The sequence below is a fragment of the Athalia rosae genome, chromosome 7, assembly GCF_917208135.1.
Source record: "Athalia rosae chromosome 7, iyAthRosa1.1, whole genome shotgun sequence".
Classification (NCBI taxonomy): Eukaryota; Metazoa; Arthropoda; class Insecta; order Hymenoptera; family Athaliidae; genus Athalia; species Athalia rosae.
Genome location: NC_064032.1, coordinates 3743662 through 3768945, shown reverse-complemented (window position 1 = coordinate 3768945; position 25284 = coordinate 3743662). Strand labels below are relative to the sequence as shown.

The following is a 25284-nucleotide window of genomic DNA, read 5'->3' as shown; positions in this document are numbered from 1 at the left end:
TCGACCCCGAAATTGAGAAAAATCTAATTTGAGGATTTCTTCGATTTTCGGTCCAAAAATGAAGTGCTTTTGAAAATAGACCGGGGCGTTTTTCACCCGGGGAATGCGAAAACTCATCGACCGAATTGAGCTATGAATTAATCCCATCGAGATGTCTCAATTTTTTCGCATCTTAGAGGCGATAAATTGGCGATGATAGATAAAACGCGCATACCTCGGGGGTGCGGTAGACGACGATGATCGGTGCATTTATCTCGGGGTTGTTGTACACCGTACATCTCCTACTCATATATATATATGTATATAAATATAAATACATATATACGCGTTCACGTAGAAATGGGAGGAGCTTTCGAGATGAATATGCCTCGGTGTCTAACCCCATTCAAGTAAGTGGTTATGTTTTTAACACGTGCTTGCGGAGACGAGCCTCACAGTGAGTACACTTCTCTGCCCCCCTCGTCCCCCCCTTTTTACGCCTATATCCCTCCCCCTCCCCCTGCCCCGATCTCTTAGCTCCGTCTCTCTTCAAAGTTCGTGAAAAAAAAACATAAAAAAAAAAAATACACACACACATACACACACACACACACACGGACGCATACATTATTGCAGGGTGGTGTACACGTGGGTATGCGCGGAAAAGTGTAGTTGTGCGCGCGCGATATATATTTTTCCTTTTTTTTTTTTTTTTTCTTTCTTTTACGTTGTTATTTATTTATCAATACCTACGCGTTCGTTGTAATTGTGTGGAGGTTTTCTCGCGCGCCGGGTTTCTACGTGAGGATATTGGTGAGGCGGCTGGTGGCTGCAGCGCGGAGATGGGAGGAGAGAGATGCGCGGACATAAACTATAAATAACAACGGCAACGAGCCTGTCAGACCCTTGTTAAACCTTGCACTAACACCTTATATATACCGTATTTATATACAACGGGTAAAGCTAGGTCACATGCGAAAGAACCGTTTATACACATAGATATTTATTTCTATGTACGTACATGGGGGGGTACGTGCGACGTTCCATTGGATAGTGTTGGTCGGTTTACCACCACATGTATTCGACTCTGTACGGAGGATCTTTCGCCCGTAGACCGGGGAGAAACGTTTTAACACAACCAGCTTTTAGGAGTTACGGATGCGAGAAGATTGCCACGGAGAGGAACTCCGGAGCTGCTGCTGCTGCTGCTGCTGAGCGAAAATCGAGATATATATAACTACCACGGAATGAGATGATAGCGAAATAGTTGAACTGACTTAGAACCCGATCGAATGACGTCCTACCTCCTGTTCCTCCCCTAAATTTCATCCGCATTCGCAAACGATTCGAATAGCCGAATTCGAAAATTGAGTCGTTGCTCTCTGATCGTGTTTCCATTTTTCTTTTTTCTTTTTAAAAAATCATCCCTCCTCTTTCATTTTTTTGGTTTCGCGATCGGGCGGCAAAGATTTCGATTTCGATTTCGATTTCGATTTTTTCTTTTCTCTCTCGATCGTTTCGTTGGTCGGTTCTTATACGTTACTAGTCGTAAAATGGTCTCGGAAACTATTTGTTTAACGCGCGTCTGATGCTGCCTGCTGCTGGGTTCGCCCTATAAACCGCTCGGCAACGCGCGTTCCTCTGCGTTTTCTATCCTCCTTGGGTACCCGGCTCCAGCGAGATGTTTAAGACAATTGGTTAATTTCTGTAAACCAGTTAGGGATAAATGTATTTTCACGTATCGGAAACGGACGCGTTAATTTACACGCGTAATTATAGCTGAGCTTAGAAATTAGTGAATAGGGTATGTACTTGAATTTTCTGTGCCGGAGATTTCAACGCGCACGGTGCGTAATTGGGAATTTTATAATTTACGTAGATTTTGAATTTTTATTTTTTCGATCATTCGGACGCCCGATTTCGATGGTCCGGAATAATCTGGGTCGCCCGCTAGCTTCCCCTGATTTTCTGAAGATCTCAAAATATGGAATTTCAGTTTTTTTTTTTTTTTTTCTTTCAAGAGGTTTTGTGATCGGCGAAAGTGATCCCATTTTATCGTAAAAGCCTCAAACAAATCTGTATTAACATCGTTGAACATATTTACGCAAGTTTTCCGGTTTACGATAGTTTTAATACAAACAAACATCTGTTAGTCACTTACGACGATATTCACATCGTGTAGACGAGTTAAACTCATCGCTTCGTTATGTATAGCGAAAGCGTTTATATTCATCAACGGTCTAGTTAGGTGGGCACTTAACTCCGTTGTAAAATGCAGGGCGTTACGGAAGTATAAGAAAAGTTGCGGCCATCATCACCGTGCAGCTGCAGAAGAGATGAGATCACATATTTTTCTCATGCACGTTAAGTTCACTTCCATTTACCGCGTCGCGTTTAAAAATATCGAAATGAAATATAAAGAAACGTAAAATTCAAATCCGTCACTACCCTACGGTAGTCGTTAATCGTTGGTTGATCAGGTTGAATCTACTCGAGACGAATGAATAAATGGATAAATCCTTGTTTTGGAAAAATTGAAGCGAAAAGTGAAAAAAAAAAAAAACGTTCAGATGTTTCAAATTACTTGGTTATGTGGAGCAAAGCGTTTGCCGCCACGCGTGCCAGTTGTTGGCTTATGTTTTTAAATGGGCGTGAGAGAAGCGAGAAACAAAAAAAAAAAAACAGAAAAAGGAGATGAGGGAAAAAAGGGATCGAGTTAAAAAGGATGAAAAAAGTGGAAGACTTTTGGGTGGAAGAGACGGCGGTAAAGAAATCCTCGAAAACGGATAAAAGAGAACGAAAAAATAGAGGATAGAAAAAAAAAAAAGGGAAGTCGAGGAAGAAAAAGATATACTCCGGATCACGGGGCGAAATAAGTGAAGAAAAAGTGAAAAGGGTCCCAAACGCGACCGCGAGAGAGTCGCGCCGAGTTCCTTCGTATTTATATGTATTAATGTACATGGATATGTGTAGCGAGATGTGCCGACCAGATAGCGGAAACTATGTGTCCCAATTAACATCTGCCTCGATTTACGATATTTCTGGAATCTTGACGCTCTAATTAAGACGATTATCTTCAGGATTAGAGACGCCCCGCTCGCTGTATGGATATAGCCGTGCGTGGAGTTTACGCTCTCTCGTTCGGATTTCGATTTACCATCTCGGCAACGTAGACGGATTTCTTTTTGCTTGGCGACGATCATTTCGATTTTACGTTTTGTGATTTTCTCTTCGAGTCCTGTGTTGTTCTTAGCGACGATTTCGCACCTGGTTGTCGCCGCCCCAAAGTCCTGCGATTCTCGATCCCCCGTACCTTCGAGATCAGCCTCCCCTTTGCAACAACATCACATACACAACGTACGTCACGTATTTATTTAACTCCCGTGGTTATACAAGTCGAAACTGTTTTCAAAGTAAACAGATAAATTATCCCGTCAATTTTCAATTCCGTGTACACGCGTATCGGGCGCACGAATTTTTGTTCTTCCGCACCGGTAATAAATTTGACAAAAATCGTGGCAATCGCCGAGGGCATTCATCAGACCGACTGGAAACGGTGTATATCGTGATTTTCGGGCAGAGATGAGGCGGAGGAAAAGAAAAAACAAAAAAAAAAAACAAACAAACCAAAGAAACTAGAAGATAACGAAATTGGTCAATTCCCCGCAATATGTAAAACGATTTCTCTCGTATTTTTGGAAAGCTGGCGCGCCGAGGGGATTGAAAAAAAATTTCTCCTACTCTTTCCATTCCCCGCTTCCATTTCGTACGTGTACGCGTACGATACTCCAACACCTCTGCACGGACCCGTGCGCGCGTACATATAGGTACCTTTTGGAAACGCTCTTCGTATTCCCGCCCTCCCATGCGATTTATGCCCCGTCATTTTTCTTTCGGAAAAAGAGAAAGAAGAAATAAAAAAAAAAACCTGGAATAAAATAACCGTGCGTACGTAGGTTCGCGCGTATAGGCGGATATTCTACCCCTATGTATACTTACGCGTATGGAAAACATGTACTCGTATACATACGAGCGCGCAAGGGATGAAAATAAATACGTATACATCGTACGTAAAGCTGTACGGCAAAAATATGAAATGAAAGAGCAAAATTTTGTGCGTTGCGTGCATGAGGTGAAAAAAAAAAAAAAACAAAAAAAATGTGAGGCGGAGTCGGACGAAACGCAGAAAGAGGAGATTCTCCATCTTTGCTTCTTATCTGACTGGGGGATGAGGGTAGAAAATGAAAAAAAAAAAAAAAAAGGTACATCAGAAACTGGTGGAGAGAGAAAAGCTCGGTTGAGGCTGTAGCTTCTTCTTATTTTTCGATCCTCTACGCAACGGAGCTTCATTTTATACACATAATATATATACATACATATACTCGGAGGGGAGGAAACGGGGAGAAATCTTTTATTGGCCTTTTTATTGCAGAAATAAAGGACACCGTAACACGCGGATTTACATATCGTTTGTTTCGTGATTCAAACTCTTGTACCACGTGACAGAGCCATATTTTTTTCTCTCCAACCCTCGCGCTCTCGTATACTCGGATAATATACATATATGTTACATACGTACGTATGTATAATTTACATACTATTTTCACATATCCACACAAACTCGCCAGTTGCGTAAAAAGTACATACATAGAATTTTATATCCCGCATCGCCTAGTCGCCATTTTGACTTTTATCTTTTTTCTAAACCTTTTCCTTTTTTTTTCTTTCTCTCTATCAAATGATTAAAGGATTTATTAATTTCTTTTTTCTCCTCTCCTCGCCGTGGTTTCGTTGCTCGGGTCCAGCTGCGCCTAAAGTACGTCGATCAGGAAGAGGGGTGGGGTGGGGTGTTGTCCTCGTCACGTGTCATTTAATTTTAATTTTAATTTCCAAGGACCCGACGATCATCCCCGTTTCGATTATATCCGAGGTAGCCGCGTCTCCATTATTATACGAGACACAATAACCCTTACCTATTAAACAAATATGGACTATCCGCGTGTTGTATCTCCGATGATCTACACCGGAACACGGTTGCGCCCCATCATTTATATATATATATCTATATATATATATATACGGGGAGGAAAACACGGCGCGTGGATACCCCCGAGCACGTACGTGCACACGAACACCTTCTACCTATCCTCAAAGCGCGCGCGCCCGATTGTGTGCGTTTTCGCGCAACGTCCCCTCGTCCCTTTCGCCATGTGGATATTGCCGCGCAACGACCTGCCGGTGGTGGTTCAGCCTCCCTTAATCCAATTTGAGTTAACTATACGTGCTTTATATAGATTGCTACATATGTACCCTGTATTCCTCCCGTAGGGGAACGATCGGTCGTCCGACGCACATGTGAATAATACGCACCCCGTATAAAGTGAGCATAACGCAGTTACGCGGTCAAAGTTCGATCAATCGTCCAGCCATTTTATACGGCCCGACGTGTGTCCTAGTCGAGAAACTTGCGAGCGCCGAGAGCCGGGTGTAACCCGCAAAATTGAGGAAAACTAAAAATAATTCGACCGTTCGGAAGTGAAGAAAGTAGAAAAAAAAAAATAATAATAAATAATCACGAAGCGTCGTTGAATCCGAAATTTTTGCGGGATCGCTCATTCGAATCTTCGACCCCAACGGAATTTTTCTCCACACCCTTTACCGCCGTAGATATTACAGTTACCTATACGACGAAACCCTTGCGAAATTGGTATAATTTATAATATAATAAGGGCTCTCTCTCTCCCTTGCAAACTGTAACATATAATGGAGTAGCGAGACACTTACTTAGCCACGGTTTTCACCCTGTGGGAATAACACGCGTACCGTAACCCATACGCGTAAGGCGTATCATACGCACGGATGTATTTTCATAGGGGGGAGGAGGAGAGGAGGGGGGACGGTTTGGGTTTAGCTTTGCAAAGTTTGGGTTCAGGTTTACGTGCAGGAACGAGGAGGAGTCTCTATCGGTTACATTGTGCGTACACCGACACGTACGTATAATATAAATGTAGGCACCTAAAATACACGGTGCGCGCATTGTACGCGTATCTCGTTGAGTTAGAGACGGGCGACGCGAACGAACCCCTTGTTATTCCATCGCCGCGATACCATTAGTTTTTGCCACCGGGTTTCTCGACTGTAAACGACAGGAAATAGAGCAACGCGGCCGCGACACGAGGGATGAAGTAAATTGGGCGATTGAAATTTATTTAAAAAATTTTCGATCGACCAAGAATTTCGAATCATTCGTCTCGATTCTTCTCTCATTTCGTATGTACGGGAAAGATGAGACGGCGGTTGGTACCAGCTGGAGCTCAATTATCTCAGATTATTAACCACTTCGCGCGAAGACGTTTAAGTATTACACGTCTAGTATACGAATATATACCTATACAGGTATATATATACCCACGTAACATGTGTATCAAATATTGGAACCCGATCGTATCGAATCTCGATACATTACCGATTCCCCCGACCGGAGAGGAGAGAACGGAGAAAAAAAAAAGACGGAGAGAAAAAACTGCTCCTTAATTTTCACTTCGCGTACGATATGTACGCTTACGTATCGCGGTAACCAACTGTGCACGACGAGATGGACCGTTAATTTCGACTGAAACTTTTCATCCTCTTTTTTTTTTCTTTTCTCTCGATCGGAATCAAACGACGTTCGCGTTTCGCGTAACGCGGAGTCCTTTCGATTTTGATTGACGTGATATTCTACCGGGTGTCGGAATAAAATAGGCGAGGCGTCGGTTTATACATATGTATTAAAACAATCGGAGTGTATATATATGTATACGTTTTCTTATACAGCGGTGATGAACATTTGACGTAATGGGTTTCGTCGCACATTTTGTGTATATAAGAAATTGCCGTAACGTTATACATATATATATTCGTACATATGCGAGATGCACTTTACATATGTGAAACGTTGTACGTATGTAATACGTAGCATAAATCGCGAGAACGTTCTAATTCAAGACTTAATTATTACAGTCGAAACGATACGACACACGATAAAATCTGTACAGCTTTATCGCACACCCGCGTACCTGTGTACCACGTGCTCACGTGTAAAGTTAATTTAACAACACGGATGTGTGCATACACTCTTACATGTGTATACAATAATACTTTTGATCATAAATTTATTTAATTCAATATTATTTACAAAACATTTATTAACTTCGTTCAAATATAATATACATAACGCGATCGTGTGTATAATAATCGCGAGACGCGTTAATATAATATTTATTATTAAATATATTGTCTCGTAAATTTTTTTAATCGTTAGTTTTTCAACACCCGATCGCGACGCGTTGTACCCGCAGACGCGGTGTAGGTCGGGTACGAAATTTTTCATGACATGAAGTACGACTGTAGTACGATGAAAAAAAGATCGTGAAAAATTACGAAAAATAGAAAGAAAATCGGCGCACCCTCCGACGGTTACTTTGTAGAATTCCTCGGCTATATGCCGATAATGGATTTGCGCGCCGCGTTGCCTTTCGCGCCTGTAGTCTCTCTTGTTTTACCGCCGGTAATAACCGCGCGCAATATCAAAAATTGTTCGGTAAATCGTTGACGTGTTCGGTACACAGCTCGTCGCGGTATGAAATCGACTCCCTGAAGTGCGCGTAGTTTCGCCGCGTCCGTTTCGCCTACGCGGGGGTATACTTAAATGAAATTGTTTTTTTTTTTTTTTTTTCTTCTTCACCTCCCCGTTTCGCTCCCTTTTTTCTCAAAGGCGCTAGCGTACGGAGAGCATCGTCTAGCCGGTAAAACCAACACGGGGAGCGCGAACGATTCTCGTCCGCGTCTCATCCTTTTCGCAACGCGAGCTTTTCGAGAGAGAGAGAGAGAGCGCGCGGAACGGGAAACGCTGTAACGCGCGGTAATCGCGTAAACGTTGAAACCGCGCCACCGACGAGCTCCCGCACTTTTCTCAGGGAGAAAATACCGGACGCGCAGACAATCCTCGATTATATTCGCCCGTAAGTCTTGAAAGTCTAACGTCGGGTGGTAACTTCCTCTCTACCGCCCCGACCTCACGGATCTATAAAACTCGATGAGTAAACAGTAGTTGTGACGCCTCAACTTAGAGCCGGTAACCCTCCATTTTACTGGCTTTTATTCTCGCGCGAGCAGGTGAAAATTGCACGGTCGTTACGTGGGTATATATACACACGGAGAGACCGGTGCAAAACCGCGCATCGCTCTTCTCCTCGTTCGAGATCTTTTTTCTGTTTTTTTTTCTTCTTCTTCTTCTTTCTCTTTTCTCTTCCTCGAGCTTCGAACCGCGTACATCCCGCGCCCCCGTAGATTCCGCGGACAGGTGCGAAAAAAAATTTTGAGAAAATGGTTTCGAAAAAGTTTCAACATCTACAGATGGCAGTTTTTGAGCCGCGGTACGGCACGGTTTCGTTTCGTTTCTAATTCTGATGTACGAGCGCGTGGGTCGGCGGGGGGGACGGTGTAATTGGACCACACGAACTAGAGGTTTGGTATCGAAAATCGTTGGCCCTTGACGATCCGATCAGTATATTATACGATTATACGCGCCTCGCGCTGCTGCGCGACCGATAAATATTTCGCCTCTATTACACGTTACGTATACCACGCTGCGTTTCGTCCACGTCGGGTATGGCGACCTAAGTGCGTGCGTGCGTGCGTGCGTATGCGTGTGTCCGCGTGTAGAAAATTTTACAATGACCGGCGTGCCCGGTTGTGTTCGGAGCAAACCCACCTGGGCTGCTACCGTTGCCCATTATATCCGTTGCTCCTGCGGGACTCGCGACGGGTTCAGGTTGTGACGGGCTTAGCGCGTTACCCGCGTGTATGCGAACGGTACACGTACGTACGTACGTATAACAGTCTCTCTACACGTCTGAAATTAATCGACTGTGCACTACAAATTGATTTCGAGCAAAAAGGGACGCCTCGCGAAATGGGTTCTCCGGTTCCGAACGGATGCCGGCAACATGAACCAAAGCTTCTACCACCCCCCTCCACCCCCACCCCCCATACCCCCTCCGTTCGCCCTCCTTATTCTGCCATCCAAACCCCCGCAGTTTCGCTATTATCGAGCCTCGTGTCCTCCGGTATTATACCCGACGTCACGATCCAACTTCCAAGGTTCGATCGATCGATCGTTATTTTATGATCTTCTTTTTTTTTTCTGAACAAATTTTGAGAAGCGAATATCATTTGATCGCAGGTTGTAATCGTCCCGATAAAAACGACGGTTTTCGGTAGGGGAATATTGGGGATGATTTCGGAGAGTTTTTCAAGTCCTTCGGAAACGCGTTTCATTTTTGGTTTTTTCGAAGGTCCCAAGTGTAAAACAGACCCAAAGCGACCGCCGGTAAGTCGAAACTTGTCAATCGACGGGACTAATGGCTACGTAATGACCGGAGTCCGGTTGTGCCCGGTTAACGCCCATTTTAAACGGAGCGGAAAAATGCCCCGGAAAAGTGCGCGTCGCGCCAGAACTGCGATAACTCAACGGAGCGAAGAGAACGACGAAACGAAGTGAGAACACTTCGAAACGTGGAGAGACGTCCCAGATTTTTTCATCCCCTTTTCCTCCCGCGCCGTAAAAGAAAAAAATCAAATATCAAAAAAAAAAAACAAAAAATGCAGCGAGACGCGCAAAACTATTTACATACACGTGCACGAATGTGTCTGAAGAAAGTATACATAGGTGTCGTATGTACACGTGTGTCGTACATAAAAAAAACTAACGCAGTTTGCGAACGATCGGTTTCCGGAAAAATCGTAAAATCTAGATTGCTTCGTTCTCGTTGGTTTTTTTCTTTATTTTTATTTCTTATTTTTCTTCTCTTTTTTTTTTTTTTTTTTTTTTTTGTTATTTTTTACGACTTTTCGTGCGGGGAGTTTGTAGATTATTTGTGAAAATGGAATCCGTTCGACGTCGTCGCGCGAGACGGGGGTTACGTTCTTACACAACAACTGTCTCTCGGTGTTGGGCGTACGTAACAATTTCTCTGTGTCAATGTGGAAAAAAAGGCGAACGAAGGCGGGGAATCCAAATCGTCTGGAAAACCGTAAAAATTTGAAAATCTTTCGGCGTCATCGACTCGTCACTCAACCCTCGCGCTTCTCTCTCAACCGCGCATTACGCGTACAATGTTACACACATTTTTGTACATTTGAATGGGTTTTTTTTTTTTTTTTGTTATTTATTTTATTTTATTTTTTTTTATTTCAGTGCAATGGACGCGCGAAGCAGACCCTACGCGGTGCATGTGATTCAACGGTCGCTGCGGAAGTGGGTGGGTCCCTATTAATAATTATTAAACTGTAAAATAAAACTGGCGTATCTTTTTACGCGCGTATACGGGGCTACCCGGTTCATTATACATTTGGTAGTCGATGTAAAAAAACCGAAACTATTAAAACCCGTTATAGACGGAATGCTCCTACTCTTGCGTAGGCGGATAATATAAACTGTGGGCATATTCGAGCAAGTTCTCGGTTGAACTGAAACCTTTTTTTTTTCTTTTAGTGTTCTTTTACAATCCGTATCCTTGATTCACCGAAAGGCGATTCAGTCGCGCCAAAGAATCGTCTCAATGATCGTCAATCAAATTAAGTGTCATTTCTTTTTTTTTTTTTTTTCAATTTTTAGAACGTGCCAGACGATCGTTTCCACGTAGGTTACAATCTTGACGTTGATGTCGTTGGTAATAATACGTTTTATGGAATTAAAAATTGAAAAATCTCGCGAAGTTGTTCGGCGCGTTTTTTTTCTCTTCGAATCTCATTATGTAAATTAGCTGATCCTGATTAATATACCGAATCTGTAGGACGTGTACATACAGTGTGTGTGTATGGGTAACGCATAACGATGGTGGCAATATGTAATAAGAGCATATGATGGAGTTCTAGAGATCGCAGTTAATCGTTTATTAAATTGTAATTGGTTCTATTATTATTGCTTTGATAATTATGACGAGTAATTTAAAGTTTGCCGATTGCTCCCGACATAGGCACCCACAGGTTTCTAATAACGATTCTTCATAATAATACACCTGACCTGAAAACGTATAACGTAGAGATAAAATTCTTAGATAACGAGCCTCTAAATTTTCACCCATATCTCGATCGCTCTACGCAAAAACGTGAACGAAAGTAGCACCAGCAATAATAATCAAAGATCCAAAAGATCACTTCCTTTCTCTCTCTTCGAACTACGGGGTGGTCCAAACGGTGTCGCTAATCGTTGGATAATCCGTCGTTAGAAACACGAGAGAAAAAGCTGAAACAAAACTTACAAAAAAAAAAATAAATAAGGAACAGTTCGTCCGCTAATTTTTTTTCAAGACCGTTAAAATTCTCGAGACGATCGGGGATCTTTTGAGCCACCCTCGAGTTTTGTTTTTCCCTTTTTTTTTTTTTTTTCTATTTATTACCCAGGGGTGCCACGCCCCCGCGAACCCTACGAACGCCACACCCCCCCCCCCCCCTGGCAACCCCCAATTTTTTTTTTTTTTTTTATTCTTCGTGCAACGTTTTCCTGCAGCACATCTCGTACGTAAAAAAAAAAAATAAAAAATAAAACGAAATACATAGAACAGAACGAAATTTTTCTGAAAGCATGGGGTGTGCCCCGTTTATGCATTTTCTCAGAAGAAATGAAATTCGAATCCAGCTTGACCGGGAAAGGATAAGTGCCGCGCTAAACGAAACCATGTGGGGGACTATGCGGAGTGCCGTTTGGAAAAGTAAAAGCCATTTGTTTTATACGTCGTATTAACGGGTGGCCCGTTTTGGGAACATTGGTCTTCCTCTCGTTTTTTTCTTTTTTTTTCGGCTTCTTCGGATCGATTTCTCTCTAAGAATGAGGAATCGCTATCGAAATATTCAGTCGAAGAAATATTATATTTTTTAACACTGTATTTTGTACACATATTTCCACCGGCACCCGAGCCGATCAATCTCGGGGGTCGTTCGTCCCGTTCGACGCCAGAGACGAGGTTTCGCTGCTGTGAAAAATTTTTCGATCGCTCGTCCCCGATGCACGACTGATTCGGTCGTCGGCGTCGACGGTTTGCTGAGACCAAATGGATTGCAAACGGTATCTGCTGCCGACCGCACCGGATATTATACTGCTTCGTAAAACTTCACCGCGCGTCGTAGTCCTGTGAGCGTGAAGATAGTGCTTGTTCGGTTTGTCATCGTACTCCTTGGAGCCGATGCAAGGCATGTCGAAGAAACGTTGATCCTTGCCGAAATCCTCGCCCTCCTGAAATCGATTATTATTATTCATGTATTCGTATATTTATTCCTACGCTCGGACGAAAAAGTTTCGAATCATCGTTACTCCGCAAAGTCAAGGTCGAGTGAATTAACTAGAAAAACCGAACTCGATATCATCCGACTATCGAATGTCGTTACGGTGGTCCAGTTACCCCGAAAGAAGTTGAGTGTAATCGATAACCCGAGTATAAAATTACGCGATAAAACTCGCCTAATATTGATTTTACGCGGCCGATTACGCTCGGTGTACCCACATAAGAAAAGTAGTACACAGTCGCTTTCTCGGCTTTCAAAATTATTTGAAAAAAAAAAAAAAATAGAAATAAAAAGAAACAAAAATACACAAAGTCGTCGGGGAACCCACCTGCAAAGATTGTGACAATTCCCTGTTCAAAGTTTCCGGTAAAAATAGGCAGAGTATTCCTCCGATCGTCGAAAGTATTCCGAGTATTATTATGGGCGATCTTCGATCCAGGACTCTCGTGTACGCTATGAAGGGGGATACGATGGCGGTAGCGTACCCGAATATGTGAATCAGGGACACGCCCTTCGCCCGGATTTCGGTGGGCAGTAATTCGGCGGCGTATTGAAGCCCGATGCTGTACGACACGTTTATGAGGAATCTGCCGATGAGTCCGAGACTCGCGAAGTAAACGCCGCTCGTTAAACTGGCCAGGAAACAGGCGAGACCGGAAAGAAACAGGGAGGCGAAGGAGGACCACCTTCTACCGTAGTAGTCCAGGTACAACGCAACCAAAATGTCGGCCGGAAAGGTCGTCAGCGACGACACGGTGAACGTGACGAACACGTTCAGACCGAGTGCCCCGAGATTTCTTATGTGACCGTCGAACACCATGGCTATTATGCCCCAAATCGCCATCAGCAGTATCGTGAAACGCCTGAGACGCGGCGTTCTGAAAAGATCGGACACCCCGCACTCGTCCTCCTCCACCATCATATCCTTCAATTTCTTGGCGTCTTCCTTGAAATCCGAATACGTCCATTCGGGAACGTCCGCCTTGTTGACGCGCTCGATTCTACGCATTATTTCAACGGCTTCGTCGATTCTTCCCTGACACACCAGCCACCTGAATAAAAATGTAAACTGCGTTATTTTTTTGAAAACAAAATTTTTTCACCTCGAAAAAAATTTTTGGAAATCGAATACCTCACGCTTTCCGGTACCACGAGGGGCGTAACGATTGCGAAGGCCAGCGGGGCCGACGTGGCGACGGCGAACGTCTTCCAATCGGCCAGGTAAAACGCGAGCCAAGGCAGCGAACAACAGGCCAGTGGAAAGCAGACCGCGATCGAAACGTTCGCTACCAAGGTACGATATTTAGGACCGACGTACTCGAGGAGGAGGATGTACATCATGGTAAAATTGTTGTCGGAGGCGAAACCGACGAGAAATCGGCACAGTCCGAAGTACCAGAAAGCTCTCGTGAAAATCGTCGCCATTCCGGCGATAAAGCCGAACATATTGGTCGCCACGAGAACTGGTATTCTGCCGTATTTGTCCGCCATCCAACCGAACAGAATCCCGCCGAATATCGATCCGACGAAAAATATACTCTGCGACAAATTCACCAGGTATTCGTCGTCGCATACCTGTGCGAGGGCGACGTCACGACGGATTTATTAGATCGTAAATTGTTTTCGAGTAGGCGATAATTACCCTCTAGCGTATAATTATACCCATCCCAAATCCGAGGCGACCGTAGCGTACGGCACGTCGTAACCGGTGAATTTGAACTCCCAACTCTGACAGCGTTTCTTCGGCCATTTCGGGTCCGACTTATCGACTGACAGAAGCGTGGAAATCGGCACGTCGTACATCCAACACCTGGAGAACGGGAGCTCGTGACCTTCGCGGGGCACCTCCTGGATCCTGGGGATTCCCCTGTCCCTCAGTTCCTCCCTATCGGTGCCGTTGACGTCCGGCAATTTGCACCAATGTTCCTCGGGCACCAGGGTCATGAACATCTGGCCGAAGTAGACGAAGACGTTGAAAAAAGCGAAGGGAAACAGCGTCAGGGATACCATACGTTGGTAAAGGCCGAAATCACCTGCGCGTCCCGAGGGGATTACGATTCGATAAAATTAAGGGTAGCGTAATTATAATCGCGCGGAATTAATATCGTCACCGAGATAATGAAGAACGTCGTCGACGGTAACGATGTCCTCGAGGAATTCCGCCTCCTCGGAATCCGTCGAATCGTTATTCACGTTTGCCGATTCCACGTCCATTTTACCATATTCGCTGTGTTCATTCCCAACTTCCTTTTCGACGATCGAACGAAAGAAAAACAAAATTTCGTCGCCGCATCACTTCAGGGTGTTGAAATTTACCCACCCCCTCGGTATTTGGCGACCAATCGCGGCGGCAGTTTAGCTAATGCTCGTAACGAGCCCCTCGGAGATTATCGAGGGGGTGATACACCATTTGGACCGGGACGAACCAACCCAACCACCCCTACCTTTCTACCCCTCGCTCCGGTTACGCCTCCGCCATGGGGATCGCGAAACAACGATGGAGGGAACGGAGGGCTGGCGAAGAAGGAAATTTTCGTAAACCTTGTGCGCGCGCGCCCCGCTCGTTTTGAATTTCCAATTTGCAATATAAAGGTAATCCGGCTCGATTTACATATTATTATGGAAATCGTACGACGCCCTCGCATCTCGTCACGTCCCGCAGCTCAGACTTTACTCCCCCTGGCCGGTTTATTTCATTTTAATATTACCTTTTTCGTTCTCTCGGTTATGCTTGGATTTTTTTTTTCATTTTTTTTTTTTTTTTTTGTTCGACAGAAATTAACCGAGCAAAATAAATGTGAAGTTATACACGAACCCCCGCATGCGAACATTTCGCACGATTAAACACCTCGGCGAAAGATAAATATTTATATTCAATTAAATTTCTTGTTTTCATTAACTGATTATACACATATATATAATATACGTATGTATACCGCACACACCTCCCTTCCCCCTCCCCGGCCCGAAAACTTTGCAATTTTCGTTAAATGTTAATTCATTTTACAAGCGGAATTTATTCTCATCATCCATCGTCTCCTAGTTATATTCGGATCGTCGTCGTCGTCGTCGTCGTCGTAAAGCAGTGACGTTGTAACTTGTTTGTTCGACCGAACTTCCTTTCCGACGGTCTTTAACTGTACGGTAAGCGATAATCCTCCGATCGATGATACACCACGTTGTTCCTAGTTCGACGAGGGAAAATAGAGAAAGAAAGGAAAAAAAATAAAAATAAAAAATAATCAGGATTTTAGGACCCATTCTCCAACTCCACTAATTCGACTTCGACACGAAAGATACCCTCCGCTGCAGTTTTCCGGCCTCGTCGCAACACGTATACCTAAGGGTAAATTTTTTTTTCTTCCCTCCCTCCCTCCGTAATCCCGATACACGCGTGCAACGGACATTGATGAGTAATTAACCGATCCTAATCTGCGGATTCTTGAGGAATGAAGAATAAAAAGCGATCGAAGCAGCCATTTTCGAGAGATACCGACTTTCCCCGAGTTTTCGTCGGCGTCTGAGAATTTTTTTTCAATCCTCTCATCGGCGCGGCCGGGTGTAATCAAGATGTTAAAATTAATTAGGGGAGTTTTATATCGCGGATCCGGCGGGGGGGTTCATTTCTTACAAAATGAGAGACACCCTCGCGCTCGATGTACGGCGAGTTTTGCGGGGTGGCGGAGTTTCGCGATGCGCGGCTCAGAGGGGGGTTTTTTTTACGGATCTGCGCAAATCACGTCCAACTATTCTGGAACGTATTACCGTAAACGCCTCGCTTTCACCGCGCAAGTACCGTTACCATGGCAACTCCACCGTGGAAACCCCACCCTGTAGGGCAATCAATAACTTATCAAAACATCGCCCCCCCCCCCCCGACTCCCCACCCTCGACCACCACCCCTTCGTTCCCTCGCAACTTCGACCCCTTCGACTTCCCAGTTTCATGCAAACGGCCTCCAAACCTCCGACACGTCGGCTCTGCAGAGATCTCTTTCGAAAATCTAGAATGCTCGAAATTTCGAAATTCAGTCTTTCTCTCGCGAATCAGAAAGTTGGAAGTTTTTTTTTTTTTCTTTTTTTTTGGTAGTCATTAATTCGAAGTAACTCGATTCGATCTTCCTCGACGTATTTTTCTACTTTTGACTAATTTGTTTATCGAGCGATGAAAGGGGGTGATTTTTCGATAACTGTTCGTTGGGATGATTCGACGGGATGCGACGAGATTAGGGGGTATTTGGGAATGGTTTGGTCGCTCGATAAAATCGCGTCGCGGTAATATCCCTGCCAATTTGCCACCCCCTTCCGAGGGTCCCCGGTTACGGTTACGGAGCTCGTACAACCCCCGAGGGAGACCCTCGCAACATTAGCTAACCGCTCGCTGATTGGTCCGACGATTAGGGGGTTGATTTGCTTCCAAGAATTATATTCAGACCTGCCACTATATTAAACGTTCGGAGCTCTACTACCGCCGTCGTTTCTCCGCCAAATTAACCGTTCCGAAATGAGCTTTTTGCCAAATCCAAATCCAAATTTCCCATTTTCTTTTTTTTTTTGTTTTTTTTTTTGTCGACAAAACGAAATTCGATCGAAAATCTACTTCCGTGCTTTTTTTTCCCTCCTTCGACTCTTTCAGTCGGACGAATTTTTCCGATCCATTCAAACGCGCATCGATAGAAGTTGCTCGCATCGGTAACGTCGGTTTGTACCACCTGTAACGACAGGTTAAGTAGGCCAGAGCGTTATACGCGCGGTTTGAAGACTTCATTATTTTCCAGCTTGGAAGTTGGCTTCTTTCTTGTTAGTTGTTACAGAGAGGATGGATGCCTCCTCGTAGCCTCGAGGCAAGACGAGGGGGGGAGGGGGAGGTAACGGGGAAGGGGGAAGGGAGGTAAGGGGGGGGGGGGAAAGGGGAACGAAGTAGCGAGGGTTCGTTCTTGTTAAAATTCTCCGAACTACGTAGCATCCCTTCTCCCTTTTTCATCTCGCTCATTTTTCTCTCGCGTCTTCTTCCCTCGTTCCCTCTTTCTCCCGCTTTGTCCCCATCTTCTTCTTATTTCTTATTATTCTAACGCCGCCTGTTCCTTCATTCTCATTTTACAAGCCGCGGCGCACCGCTACTCCTCGCTACTACACTAAGCACAACAATTAGCGGGCCACCCTGTTTTTGCTCCGAAAAACGTCCGATTTCGGAAAATCATAACCGCTCGAAAAATTGAGGTAGAGAGTTGTAAAAAATAGTATTTTGAAGCGTGAAGCTTCACCTTTCAGATGCTACAAGTCGATTTGAATTGCGTTTTTGCGTTCACTAGTTGTACTCTCCTGATTCAATTCATGTCGAAAACGTCAAGTGAACTTTTGACTTTGAGAAGGTGCACCGAGTGTCTCAGTCGGTAGATTTCAATTTTTTTGATGTCATTTCGAAGGTTGAAGTGTTCCCTTGAAAACACGTCCCTTAAATTTTTCGTACGATTTTTTTTGCATGAGTTATGCGACTCTGAAGCAGTTATTGTCCATAAATCTTTGATCGAATACCCTGACCGACACAGTTATCGTATCGAAGTTTTTCAAGAACGAATTTGCAGCTCACAACTTTGACTTTACGAAACTCTATCGCAGTATTTCCTTATCTGAATTTTCGAAGCTCTGTGACCTTCCGTATGCACCCCTGCGCATCTCCGTGTGAAAGCTTGAAGTTTGACCCCTTGTAGGTCGCGTAAAAATAGCGGGATGGGTGGCCCGTGATACCAAGTTCAAGCTTGAACTGTCCCCTACAAAATGCGCACTTTCGTTTTTTTTTATCTTTTTTTTCCATCGCGTTATTCAACTCAGAACGCAAACAGAAGATTTAACCATTACCTCCGGCATCAGCATTACCCAAGGTGTACCGTGTAGAGGTTGCTCGGTAGGATTTACACCTCGTACCTTACCTCGTGTGTGAGTATGCATGCATTTTGTGCGTACCAGAGATCAGGACCCCATAGTTCGTCAATTCTACGGTATTTTTTGACTCCAAACCTATTCTGGTACGTGTATTTGCGATTTGCAATCGCGTATTGCCGCCTCTTTGCCTTTTTATTTCGCGGCATCTCTCGTGCATGTTGATGCAATTTCGAATTTGATATTGCGGTATATCCCCCCAAAGTTCGTGCAGCGCTCAACCTAACGTCGCGAGATTTGACAACAATGCGATTTTTGTGCTGACGACCTGTATGACCCCACCTACATGTTCTAAACATGAACACGAAAAATTCTGCTCTGAGGCGGTAACACGCGATTTCAGTCATACACTGACATAAACACACACAAAAACAAACACAGACACAGCCACGAGCAAATCGCACTTACACGTACCAGAGAAGGTTTGGAGTCAAAAAATACCGTAGAATTGACGAACTATGGGGTCCTGATCTCTGGTACGCACAAAATGCATGCATACTCACACACGAGGTAAGGTACGAGGTGTAAATCCTACCGAGCAACCTCTACACGGTACACCTTGGGTAATGCTGATGCCGGAGGTAATGGTTAAATCTTCTGTTCGCGTTCTGAGTTGAATAACGCGATGGAAAAAAAAGATAAAAAAAAACGAAAGTGCGCATTTTGTAGGGGACAGTTCAAGCTTGAACTTGGTATCACGGGCCACCCATCCCGCTATTTTTACGCGACCTACAAGGGGTCAAACTTCAAGCTTTCACACGGAGATGCGCAGGGGTGCATACGGAAGGTCACAGAGCTTCGAAAATTCAGATAAGGAAATACTGCGATAGAGTTTCGTAAAGTCAAAGTTGTGAGCTGCAAATTCGTTCTTGAAAAACTTCGATACGATAACTGTGTCGGTCAGGGTATTCGATCAAAGATTTATGGACAATAACTGCTTCAGAGTCGCATAACTCATGCAAAAAAAATCGTACGAAAAATTTAAGGGACGTGTTTTCAAGGGAACACTTCAACCTTCGAAATGACATCAAAAAAATTGAAATCTACCGACTGAGACACTCGGTGCACCTTCTCAAAGTCAAAAGTTCACTTGACGTTTTCGACATGAATTGAATCAGGAGAGTACAACTAGTGAACGCAAAAACGCAATTCAAATCGACTTGTAGCATCTGAAAGGTGAAGCTTCACGCTTCAAAATACTATTTTTTACAACTCTCTACCTCAATTTTTCGAGCGGTTATGATTTTCCGAAATCGGACGTTTTTCGGAGCAAAAACAGGGTGGCCCGCTAATTGTTGTGCTTAGTGTATATTCATGCGATATACTTAACGTGTACGCGAGGTATACCTATAAACTTTACCTGCACTTTCTGACGCCTCACTTTTCTGCAACGGTGGAGAGCTTTTGTGCGCGCCTTAATATATATACACATCCCATACCTAGCAGCAGCAGCGTATAGCGAACTTCGGGCTATCTATATCGTATCTGTTTGCACAAGCGTGTGGAACACGCGATAGCAATTTTACCCCCCCGAAGCTTCAATGAAGGTTAACGCACACGTAAATCTAGGATGTGTGTTATTTCTCTCTCTCTCTCTATCTCGTTTGATTTTTTTTTTTTCTTTTTTTCTTTTTTCTATTCTTTTTCTCAACTATTCAGGAAGGTGGTTCGACTTCGTAGTTTAGACGTGTACCCGTACAACGAGCGCCCGCTCTTCTACAAATCTCTTGTAATTATTACCTTTCAAACAAACCGGAACATCTTTAGTCAACTTTCTATGTGTAACTCACTTAACCAATCATCGTTACTCATATTGACGTACCGATCATATATCGCTCGTTTTTTTACTTTGCTTTATTTGTTTTTTTTTTTTTCTTCTTTGCGCGTACACACAATGAGGCTGGGCAACTCGTATCCACGTTTTCAAACCTCGAGTTTCTAATTCGTTGTTTCAAGAGAAATAATTTGACGTCCGAGTCACTCGGTGAGACGAGCTTTTTTACTCGGGATCGTCATCGGCGGGAAAAATTTCGATCATTCGGGGAAGAGAAAAAATATTTTTTAATCTTTTAAGTTTGTAAACTTCTCAGTTGAACAAAAAAAAAACTCGAAAATTATTGCTCTGAGCTGTTGGATTTGAAAAATTTTTTTTCTTTTATTTCTCCGCAATTCCTGTCGTTCGTATTTCTTCCATTTCGTCCATCCCTTCCGATCCGTATGCCGTCTACACCGGCACATAATCGGTCGTCCGCCGTTGTAGAGAGAGGGTCATCGATAACCCATAGGATCGTAATAAAGGCTGACAATGCTTTCGAACACAGTTCGCTGTGTAAAGTTGTATACGAGGAAGGGGGTGGGGTAGGGGGGTGTTCGGGTTGGATTGGGTTTGCCGCTGCGAATAACATCCCCCATCATATACTTCCTGATCGTACGTATAATATCATCTATAGTAAACCCCAGACAGTTCGGGGCCAAGGGGTGACAATCGACAATTGACAAATCACTTTCCATCCACTCTACACGTGTCCTGTAAACCACCCCGATCCGTACGCGGACACCAGCTAGCGATTCCTTCCACGTCACGTACGGGGTGAGCTTTTCGACAGAAAAAAATACCGATTCAACGGGAGCTTCTCATTTTTCGAAATCCTGATTTTTTCCCCCGACTCGGTGAGCTTTTCCAAAAAAACATCTACCCTCAATAATTTCCTTCTTCTTGGTCTGATCTCATTGGATAAAAATTCGCAAGAGGGCTTCCTCGAAAAAAGTCACCCTGTACGTCAGACGTGAGGGAAAAGGGTCGTGCGTATACCTCGTCAAGCCTTTAACTTTTTTCCCGTCATTTTTATACCCTTCAAATTTTCTGATACAATGTTTACGTAATCTCGGTATCGTTCCGGAACGACGAATATTTTTACACACGTTCTATTCGCGCGCGCACGCACACACACACACGGACCTCGTCGGTATTTACATACACCAGGGCGAAGGAGGCTCGCATTTTTTTCACCCTTGTATATATATGTACATATATATTCGTGCGGGAGAAAATTTTTGCACATATTGCAGCGGTGTGTTGAAGCGGTAAGCGCGCGCGCGGACGCTACTATATCGGTTCCGGCAATTTTACATTCACGTCAGACCGTGCCTGATTTATTGTAATGTTTGGTGTTCTCCGCTACGCCGTATACATACACGTATAACGCGCGCTTTTCTCCCTCCGTTTCTTTCCACACATCTTCCTCTATTTTTCGAACCCCCTTTTCCGCGACCGACCGATGCTCATATTTTTGCCTCCCAGATTTTTTTTTTTCTTTTCTTTTCTTTTCAGTCATTTTATTTTATTCTTCTCTCGCTTGTTTCCCGGGGGAATGGAAATCCCACCCCCGTCAATCGTAACCTGTGCGAATTTTTTTTTGAACGGCTTCTAAAAATTCCAACTGTTTAAGATTTTTTCGTGGCACGTATTCGATCGTTTACTTTTTTCTTCGATAGCGAATTTTGGGCTTTTTTTTTTTTTTTTTTTTGTGACGAAGGGGGTTGGAAAAAGATTCGATTTATTACGGAGTCGATGAAACGTTGCGTCGGTTCGAATTCCGGCTCCCTCGCACAGTCGGGTCCACTGCTGCATCGAAGTTTTTATATATCGAACGTGGGCGGACGACGATGTGGAATATAAGTCTATATATATAAGAGTTTTGTCGTTGTGTCGAGATTGTAAAACGTTGAAAGGATCAGCTATAAACAAGACAATTTCGTTGGCAATTCCCAGGAAATCCATAAATATCTTCGCGGGGTTGGCCTCGATTAAGAGGACACGGTGTCGAGAGCTGCGGCCATCTTTGTAAAAGACATTGCGGTCAAACAATTGAATGTCTCCCTCGGCGGGCATCCCGCACCCCCTCTCACCCCCTCCGCCAACTCCCCAACCCCTTTCTCCGCCCCTACGGATTCCGAGGGCATTTGTGTTTCGTTTTTTTGAACTTTTTCTTTTTTTTGTTTTTTTTAGTTTCTTGCCATTCTTCGCCTCCTTCCTTTCTTACTTCCTTATTTTCTTTCACCCCTATTTTTACTCTATCTTCGCTCTTGGTATCCACTTTTGGTTTTCTCTTTTTTCTCTCGTTTCATCCGGTTTTCCCTACCCTTGTATTATACACTTATACACCTCTTTTTTCGTCGACCTCCTGCCGCGAATATCTCTTCCCTCTCGATCAGGAATTGAAATAGCGATTCCGATTGGGATTCGGAAAATTCTATTTCCTCTTCTCTTACCTATATACCTTCGACGCTGTACATATATATATATACATATATATACCTTTTTCTATATACGGATGTGTGTACATGTGTATAAAGGCGAATATACCCTTCACGGTGGGAAACATCGTATCAAACAACCGCACGAGATAAAAATGTTTACGATCAAAGTGAATATACCTGAATCGAGTTGGGAAAATGGGATTTTATTTGCTTCAAGGGATTCGCGTCAAGCTTTTCACCCCCATACACCGTACGCGTACCCGTACACACACACACGTAGGTGGAATCATATCTATTTTTCCGTCCGATTGTTCGCGAGGATTTTTTTTTTTTTTTTCTCTTTTTTCTTCGCTCTTCTTCTTTCCGCCAAACGGATTCGCGAATAATTTAATGTTAGAAAATTTGGGGGGTACATTTTTATTTTGCGAATTCGGATATCTGGTACGCGATGTAGAATCGTCGTCGCCGGAATACCGTACGAACGAAATCGTGCGAGATTTTCAAATAATAATTCCGGCATCTTTCGTATCGTCCCTCCCGCGGAATGTACGTAGAACTACCCCGTTGGGACGGTGAAACATAAAATCTGATCGGCTAAATATCATATCTCGTTAAAATTGCTGTCTTTTTCCTGTACAGCGAACCATTCGCGTTTCCGTCGTCCTAACAAAAAGTGATTCGACTTCTCTATTTTAAAATTCACCGTCGATTTTTCCCGTGTGTTATTTTCGGTCGATAAAAATTGGAGATCGAGGGACGATGTCCCGTTTATCCTGAAGATCCCTTTTCGAAAGAGCCTTGGATCGGATTGAAATTTTTTAGTTGCAATAATTACGTGGTACAGACGGGGGGGGGGGTTTTCGAACGGTTTCGCGAATATACATGTATATCCGTGCAAATAGATATGAATCGAGTGACTGTACAGTGTCGGATGTGCAAATATAGGCGCCATGTTGGCCAAGAGCCCGGTGTTCCCATAGTAACCACTCCACTTACCGCACAATAACAATGGGAACATACCCGGCGTAAATGGGATTCTGCGACATTTGGTAATGCGGTTCGCTTAACGTCGCTTCCGTCCTCCAATAGATACGTGTGTGTGTATAGGTAGGTCCATTTCGTTCCCTTTATACTCGCTGCGTTCGATCGCCACCACCTACCACCTTTCATCCATCCCCCCGTCCACGAGTCGGTTGCACTTACACGGCAACTTTTCACTTCTCGACGACATTCCGACTACTTCTAACAACAAAGGAGGAGGGGGAGGGAAAAAGGAGGAAAAATCGAACCAACGGTCGTTCGATTGCCGACGAATAAATATCATCTCGTCAGAGTTTTGCGTTTCGCGACGCGAATCTTTTGAGCGGTTACGTGATTATTCGAACTTTTCAAACTCGATCGATCAATCAATCAATCGCTTCGCGTTACACGTGACACGACGTATTTCCTTCGCTAGAGATCAAAAACTAAATACCCTAAAAATGTAATTCGACGGAACTCAATTATAGGGCTGTAAAATTTTCGTCTTTCGGAACGCGGCGTGGAGCGAATTCTAGCGAGTTGAAGCGATTTTCGGCCGCTTCGAGAGTCGGGAATAAAGCGAGATTCCTTAATTGTCTCATCGGCGGCGTGGCGCGCGGTGTAAAAAGGACACGAGGAGAAAGGAGGGTAAAAGGAGCCTCGCGGAGTTCGAAGGAAGAGAGATAACGAGAAACAGAGGACGAGTAGTAGAAAAAAAAAAAAAAAAAAAAATACGAAATGAAAAAAGGTGGAATGCGGGGCCGGTAGGAGATCGTTGAAGTAAAACGCGCGAAGGGGTGGGGAGGGGCGGGGGGGGGGGAGGCTGGGGGAACGCATTCAAATCGTCGAACGTCCTCACCCTCGCCCTCGTCTCGTCCCTCTTTACCCTCTCGTATATACCCGCGGGTTTTACCCAACGGGCGAAACTTCGACGCGGTCGCTACGCGTCGCGCGCGGATTCTCCAATCTTGTACACGTATACGTATACAGGAGCCGGGCCGGGGTGCAGGAGAGCGCCGGATTGACGTTGAGCGATGTCGCACTTTGGGTAGCGCGCGCCCGCGTCTTAGTTGCAGAAAATATCGGGACGCGACTCCGCAGGAACTGTCGCCCCGTGAGAACCTCCTGGGCAAAATCCATCCTCGTTTATGTAGAAAATAAAAAAAACGAGAGGAGGACAAAAGGACGAGAGAGAAAGACGAAATGAACCACCGCGCCGATCGTTCCTAGCGGCTAACTTCACCGCGGAGTTCGAGAATTTGATCTCTCGTCGATTTAAAAAATCACCCCTTCAACCGCCCTCGCGGTTACAAATCGATGCCTGGAAAATTTTCGTCGAAATCAAATAAAAGAACGAAAGTCGAGAGAGAGAGAGAGAACGATCGAAGGAAAAAAGAAAGAATGAGATTGGAATAATGGCCGGGGGAAAAAAAAAGAAAAAAGGATTCAAAAGAAATGGTGCATGTACATAAATATATCCCAAGGATACGTGTACGAGTGAAGGTAAAGGCGAATAAGTACGACGAATCTTGTAACACAAACGGATAGCCGCGCGTATCCATCCTCCGGTTGAAGCCGCATATAAACCGCAGCCGGCGGAGTGATGGAAGCGTGCAACTTATGCATACCGTGTAAGTGACGGTTATCCATTATTCATCCTAATAAAATAATGCAGCTGCAGGGGACCTGTAACTTTTGGGGGCGAGGGGGACGGGTGCGCCGGGGCTTTCTACGCGCAGAAGAAAGATACGAAAAATCG

General features: G+C 44.3%; 2 protein-coding genes across 2 annotated transcripts in view; one reads left to right on the top strand and one right to left on the bottom strand.

Annotated features, from left to right (window-relative positions):
- The window catches only part of LOC105683115 (unconventional myosin-IXAa), a 182197-nt gene that overhangs the window by 13732 nt on the left and 143181 nt on the right, over nt 1-25284 (top strand). The gene's annotated exons all lie outside the window — the stretch shown is intronic.
- Nucleotides 11945-14080, bottom strand: LOC105684307 (organic cation transporter protein-like). The gene is made up of 4 exons (XM_048658333.1): nt 13949-14080; nt 13439-13881; nt 12635-13358; nt 11945-12256 (listed from the first exon to the last, which is right to left on the bottom strand). Exons 2-4 carry the CDS (start codon nt 13795-13797, stop codon nt 11945-11947), a joined length of 1395 nt encoding a protein of 464 aa, XP_048514290.1. The 5' UTR covers nt 13798-13881; nt 13949-14080.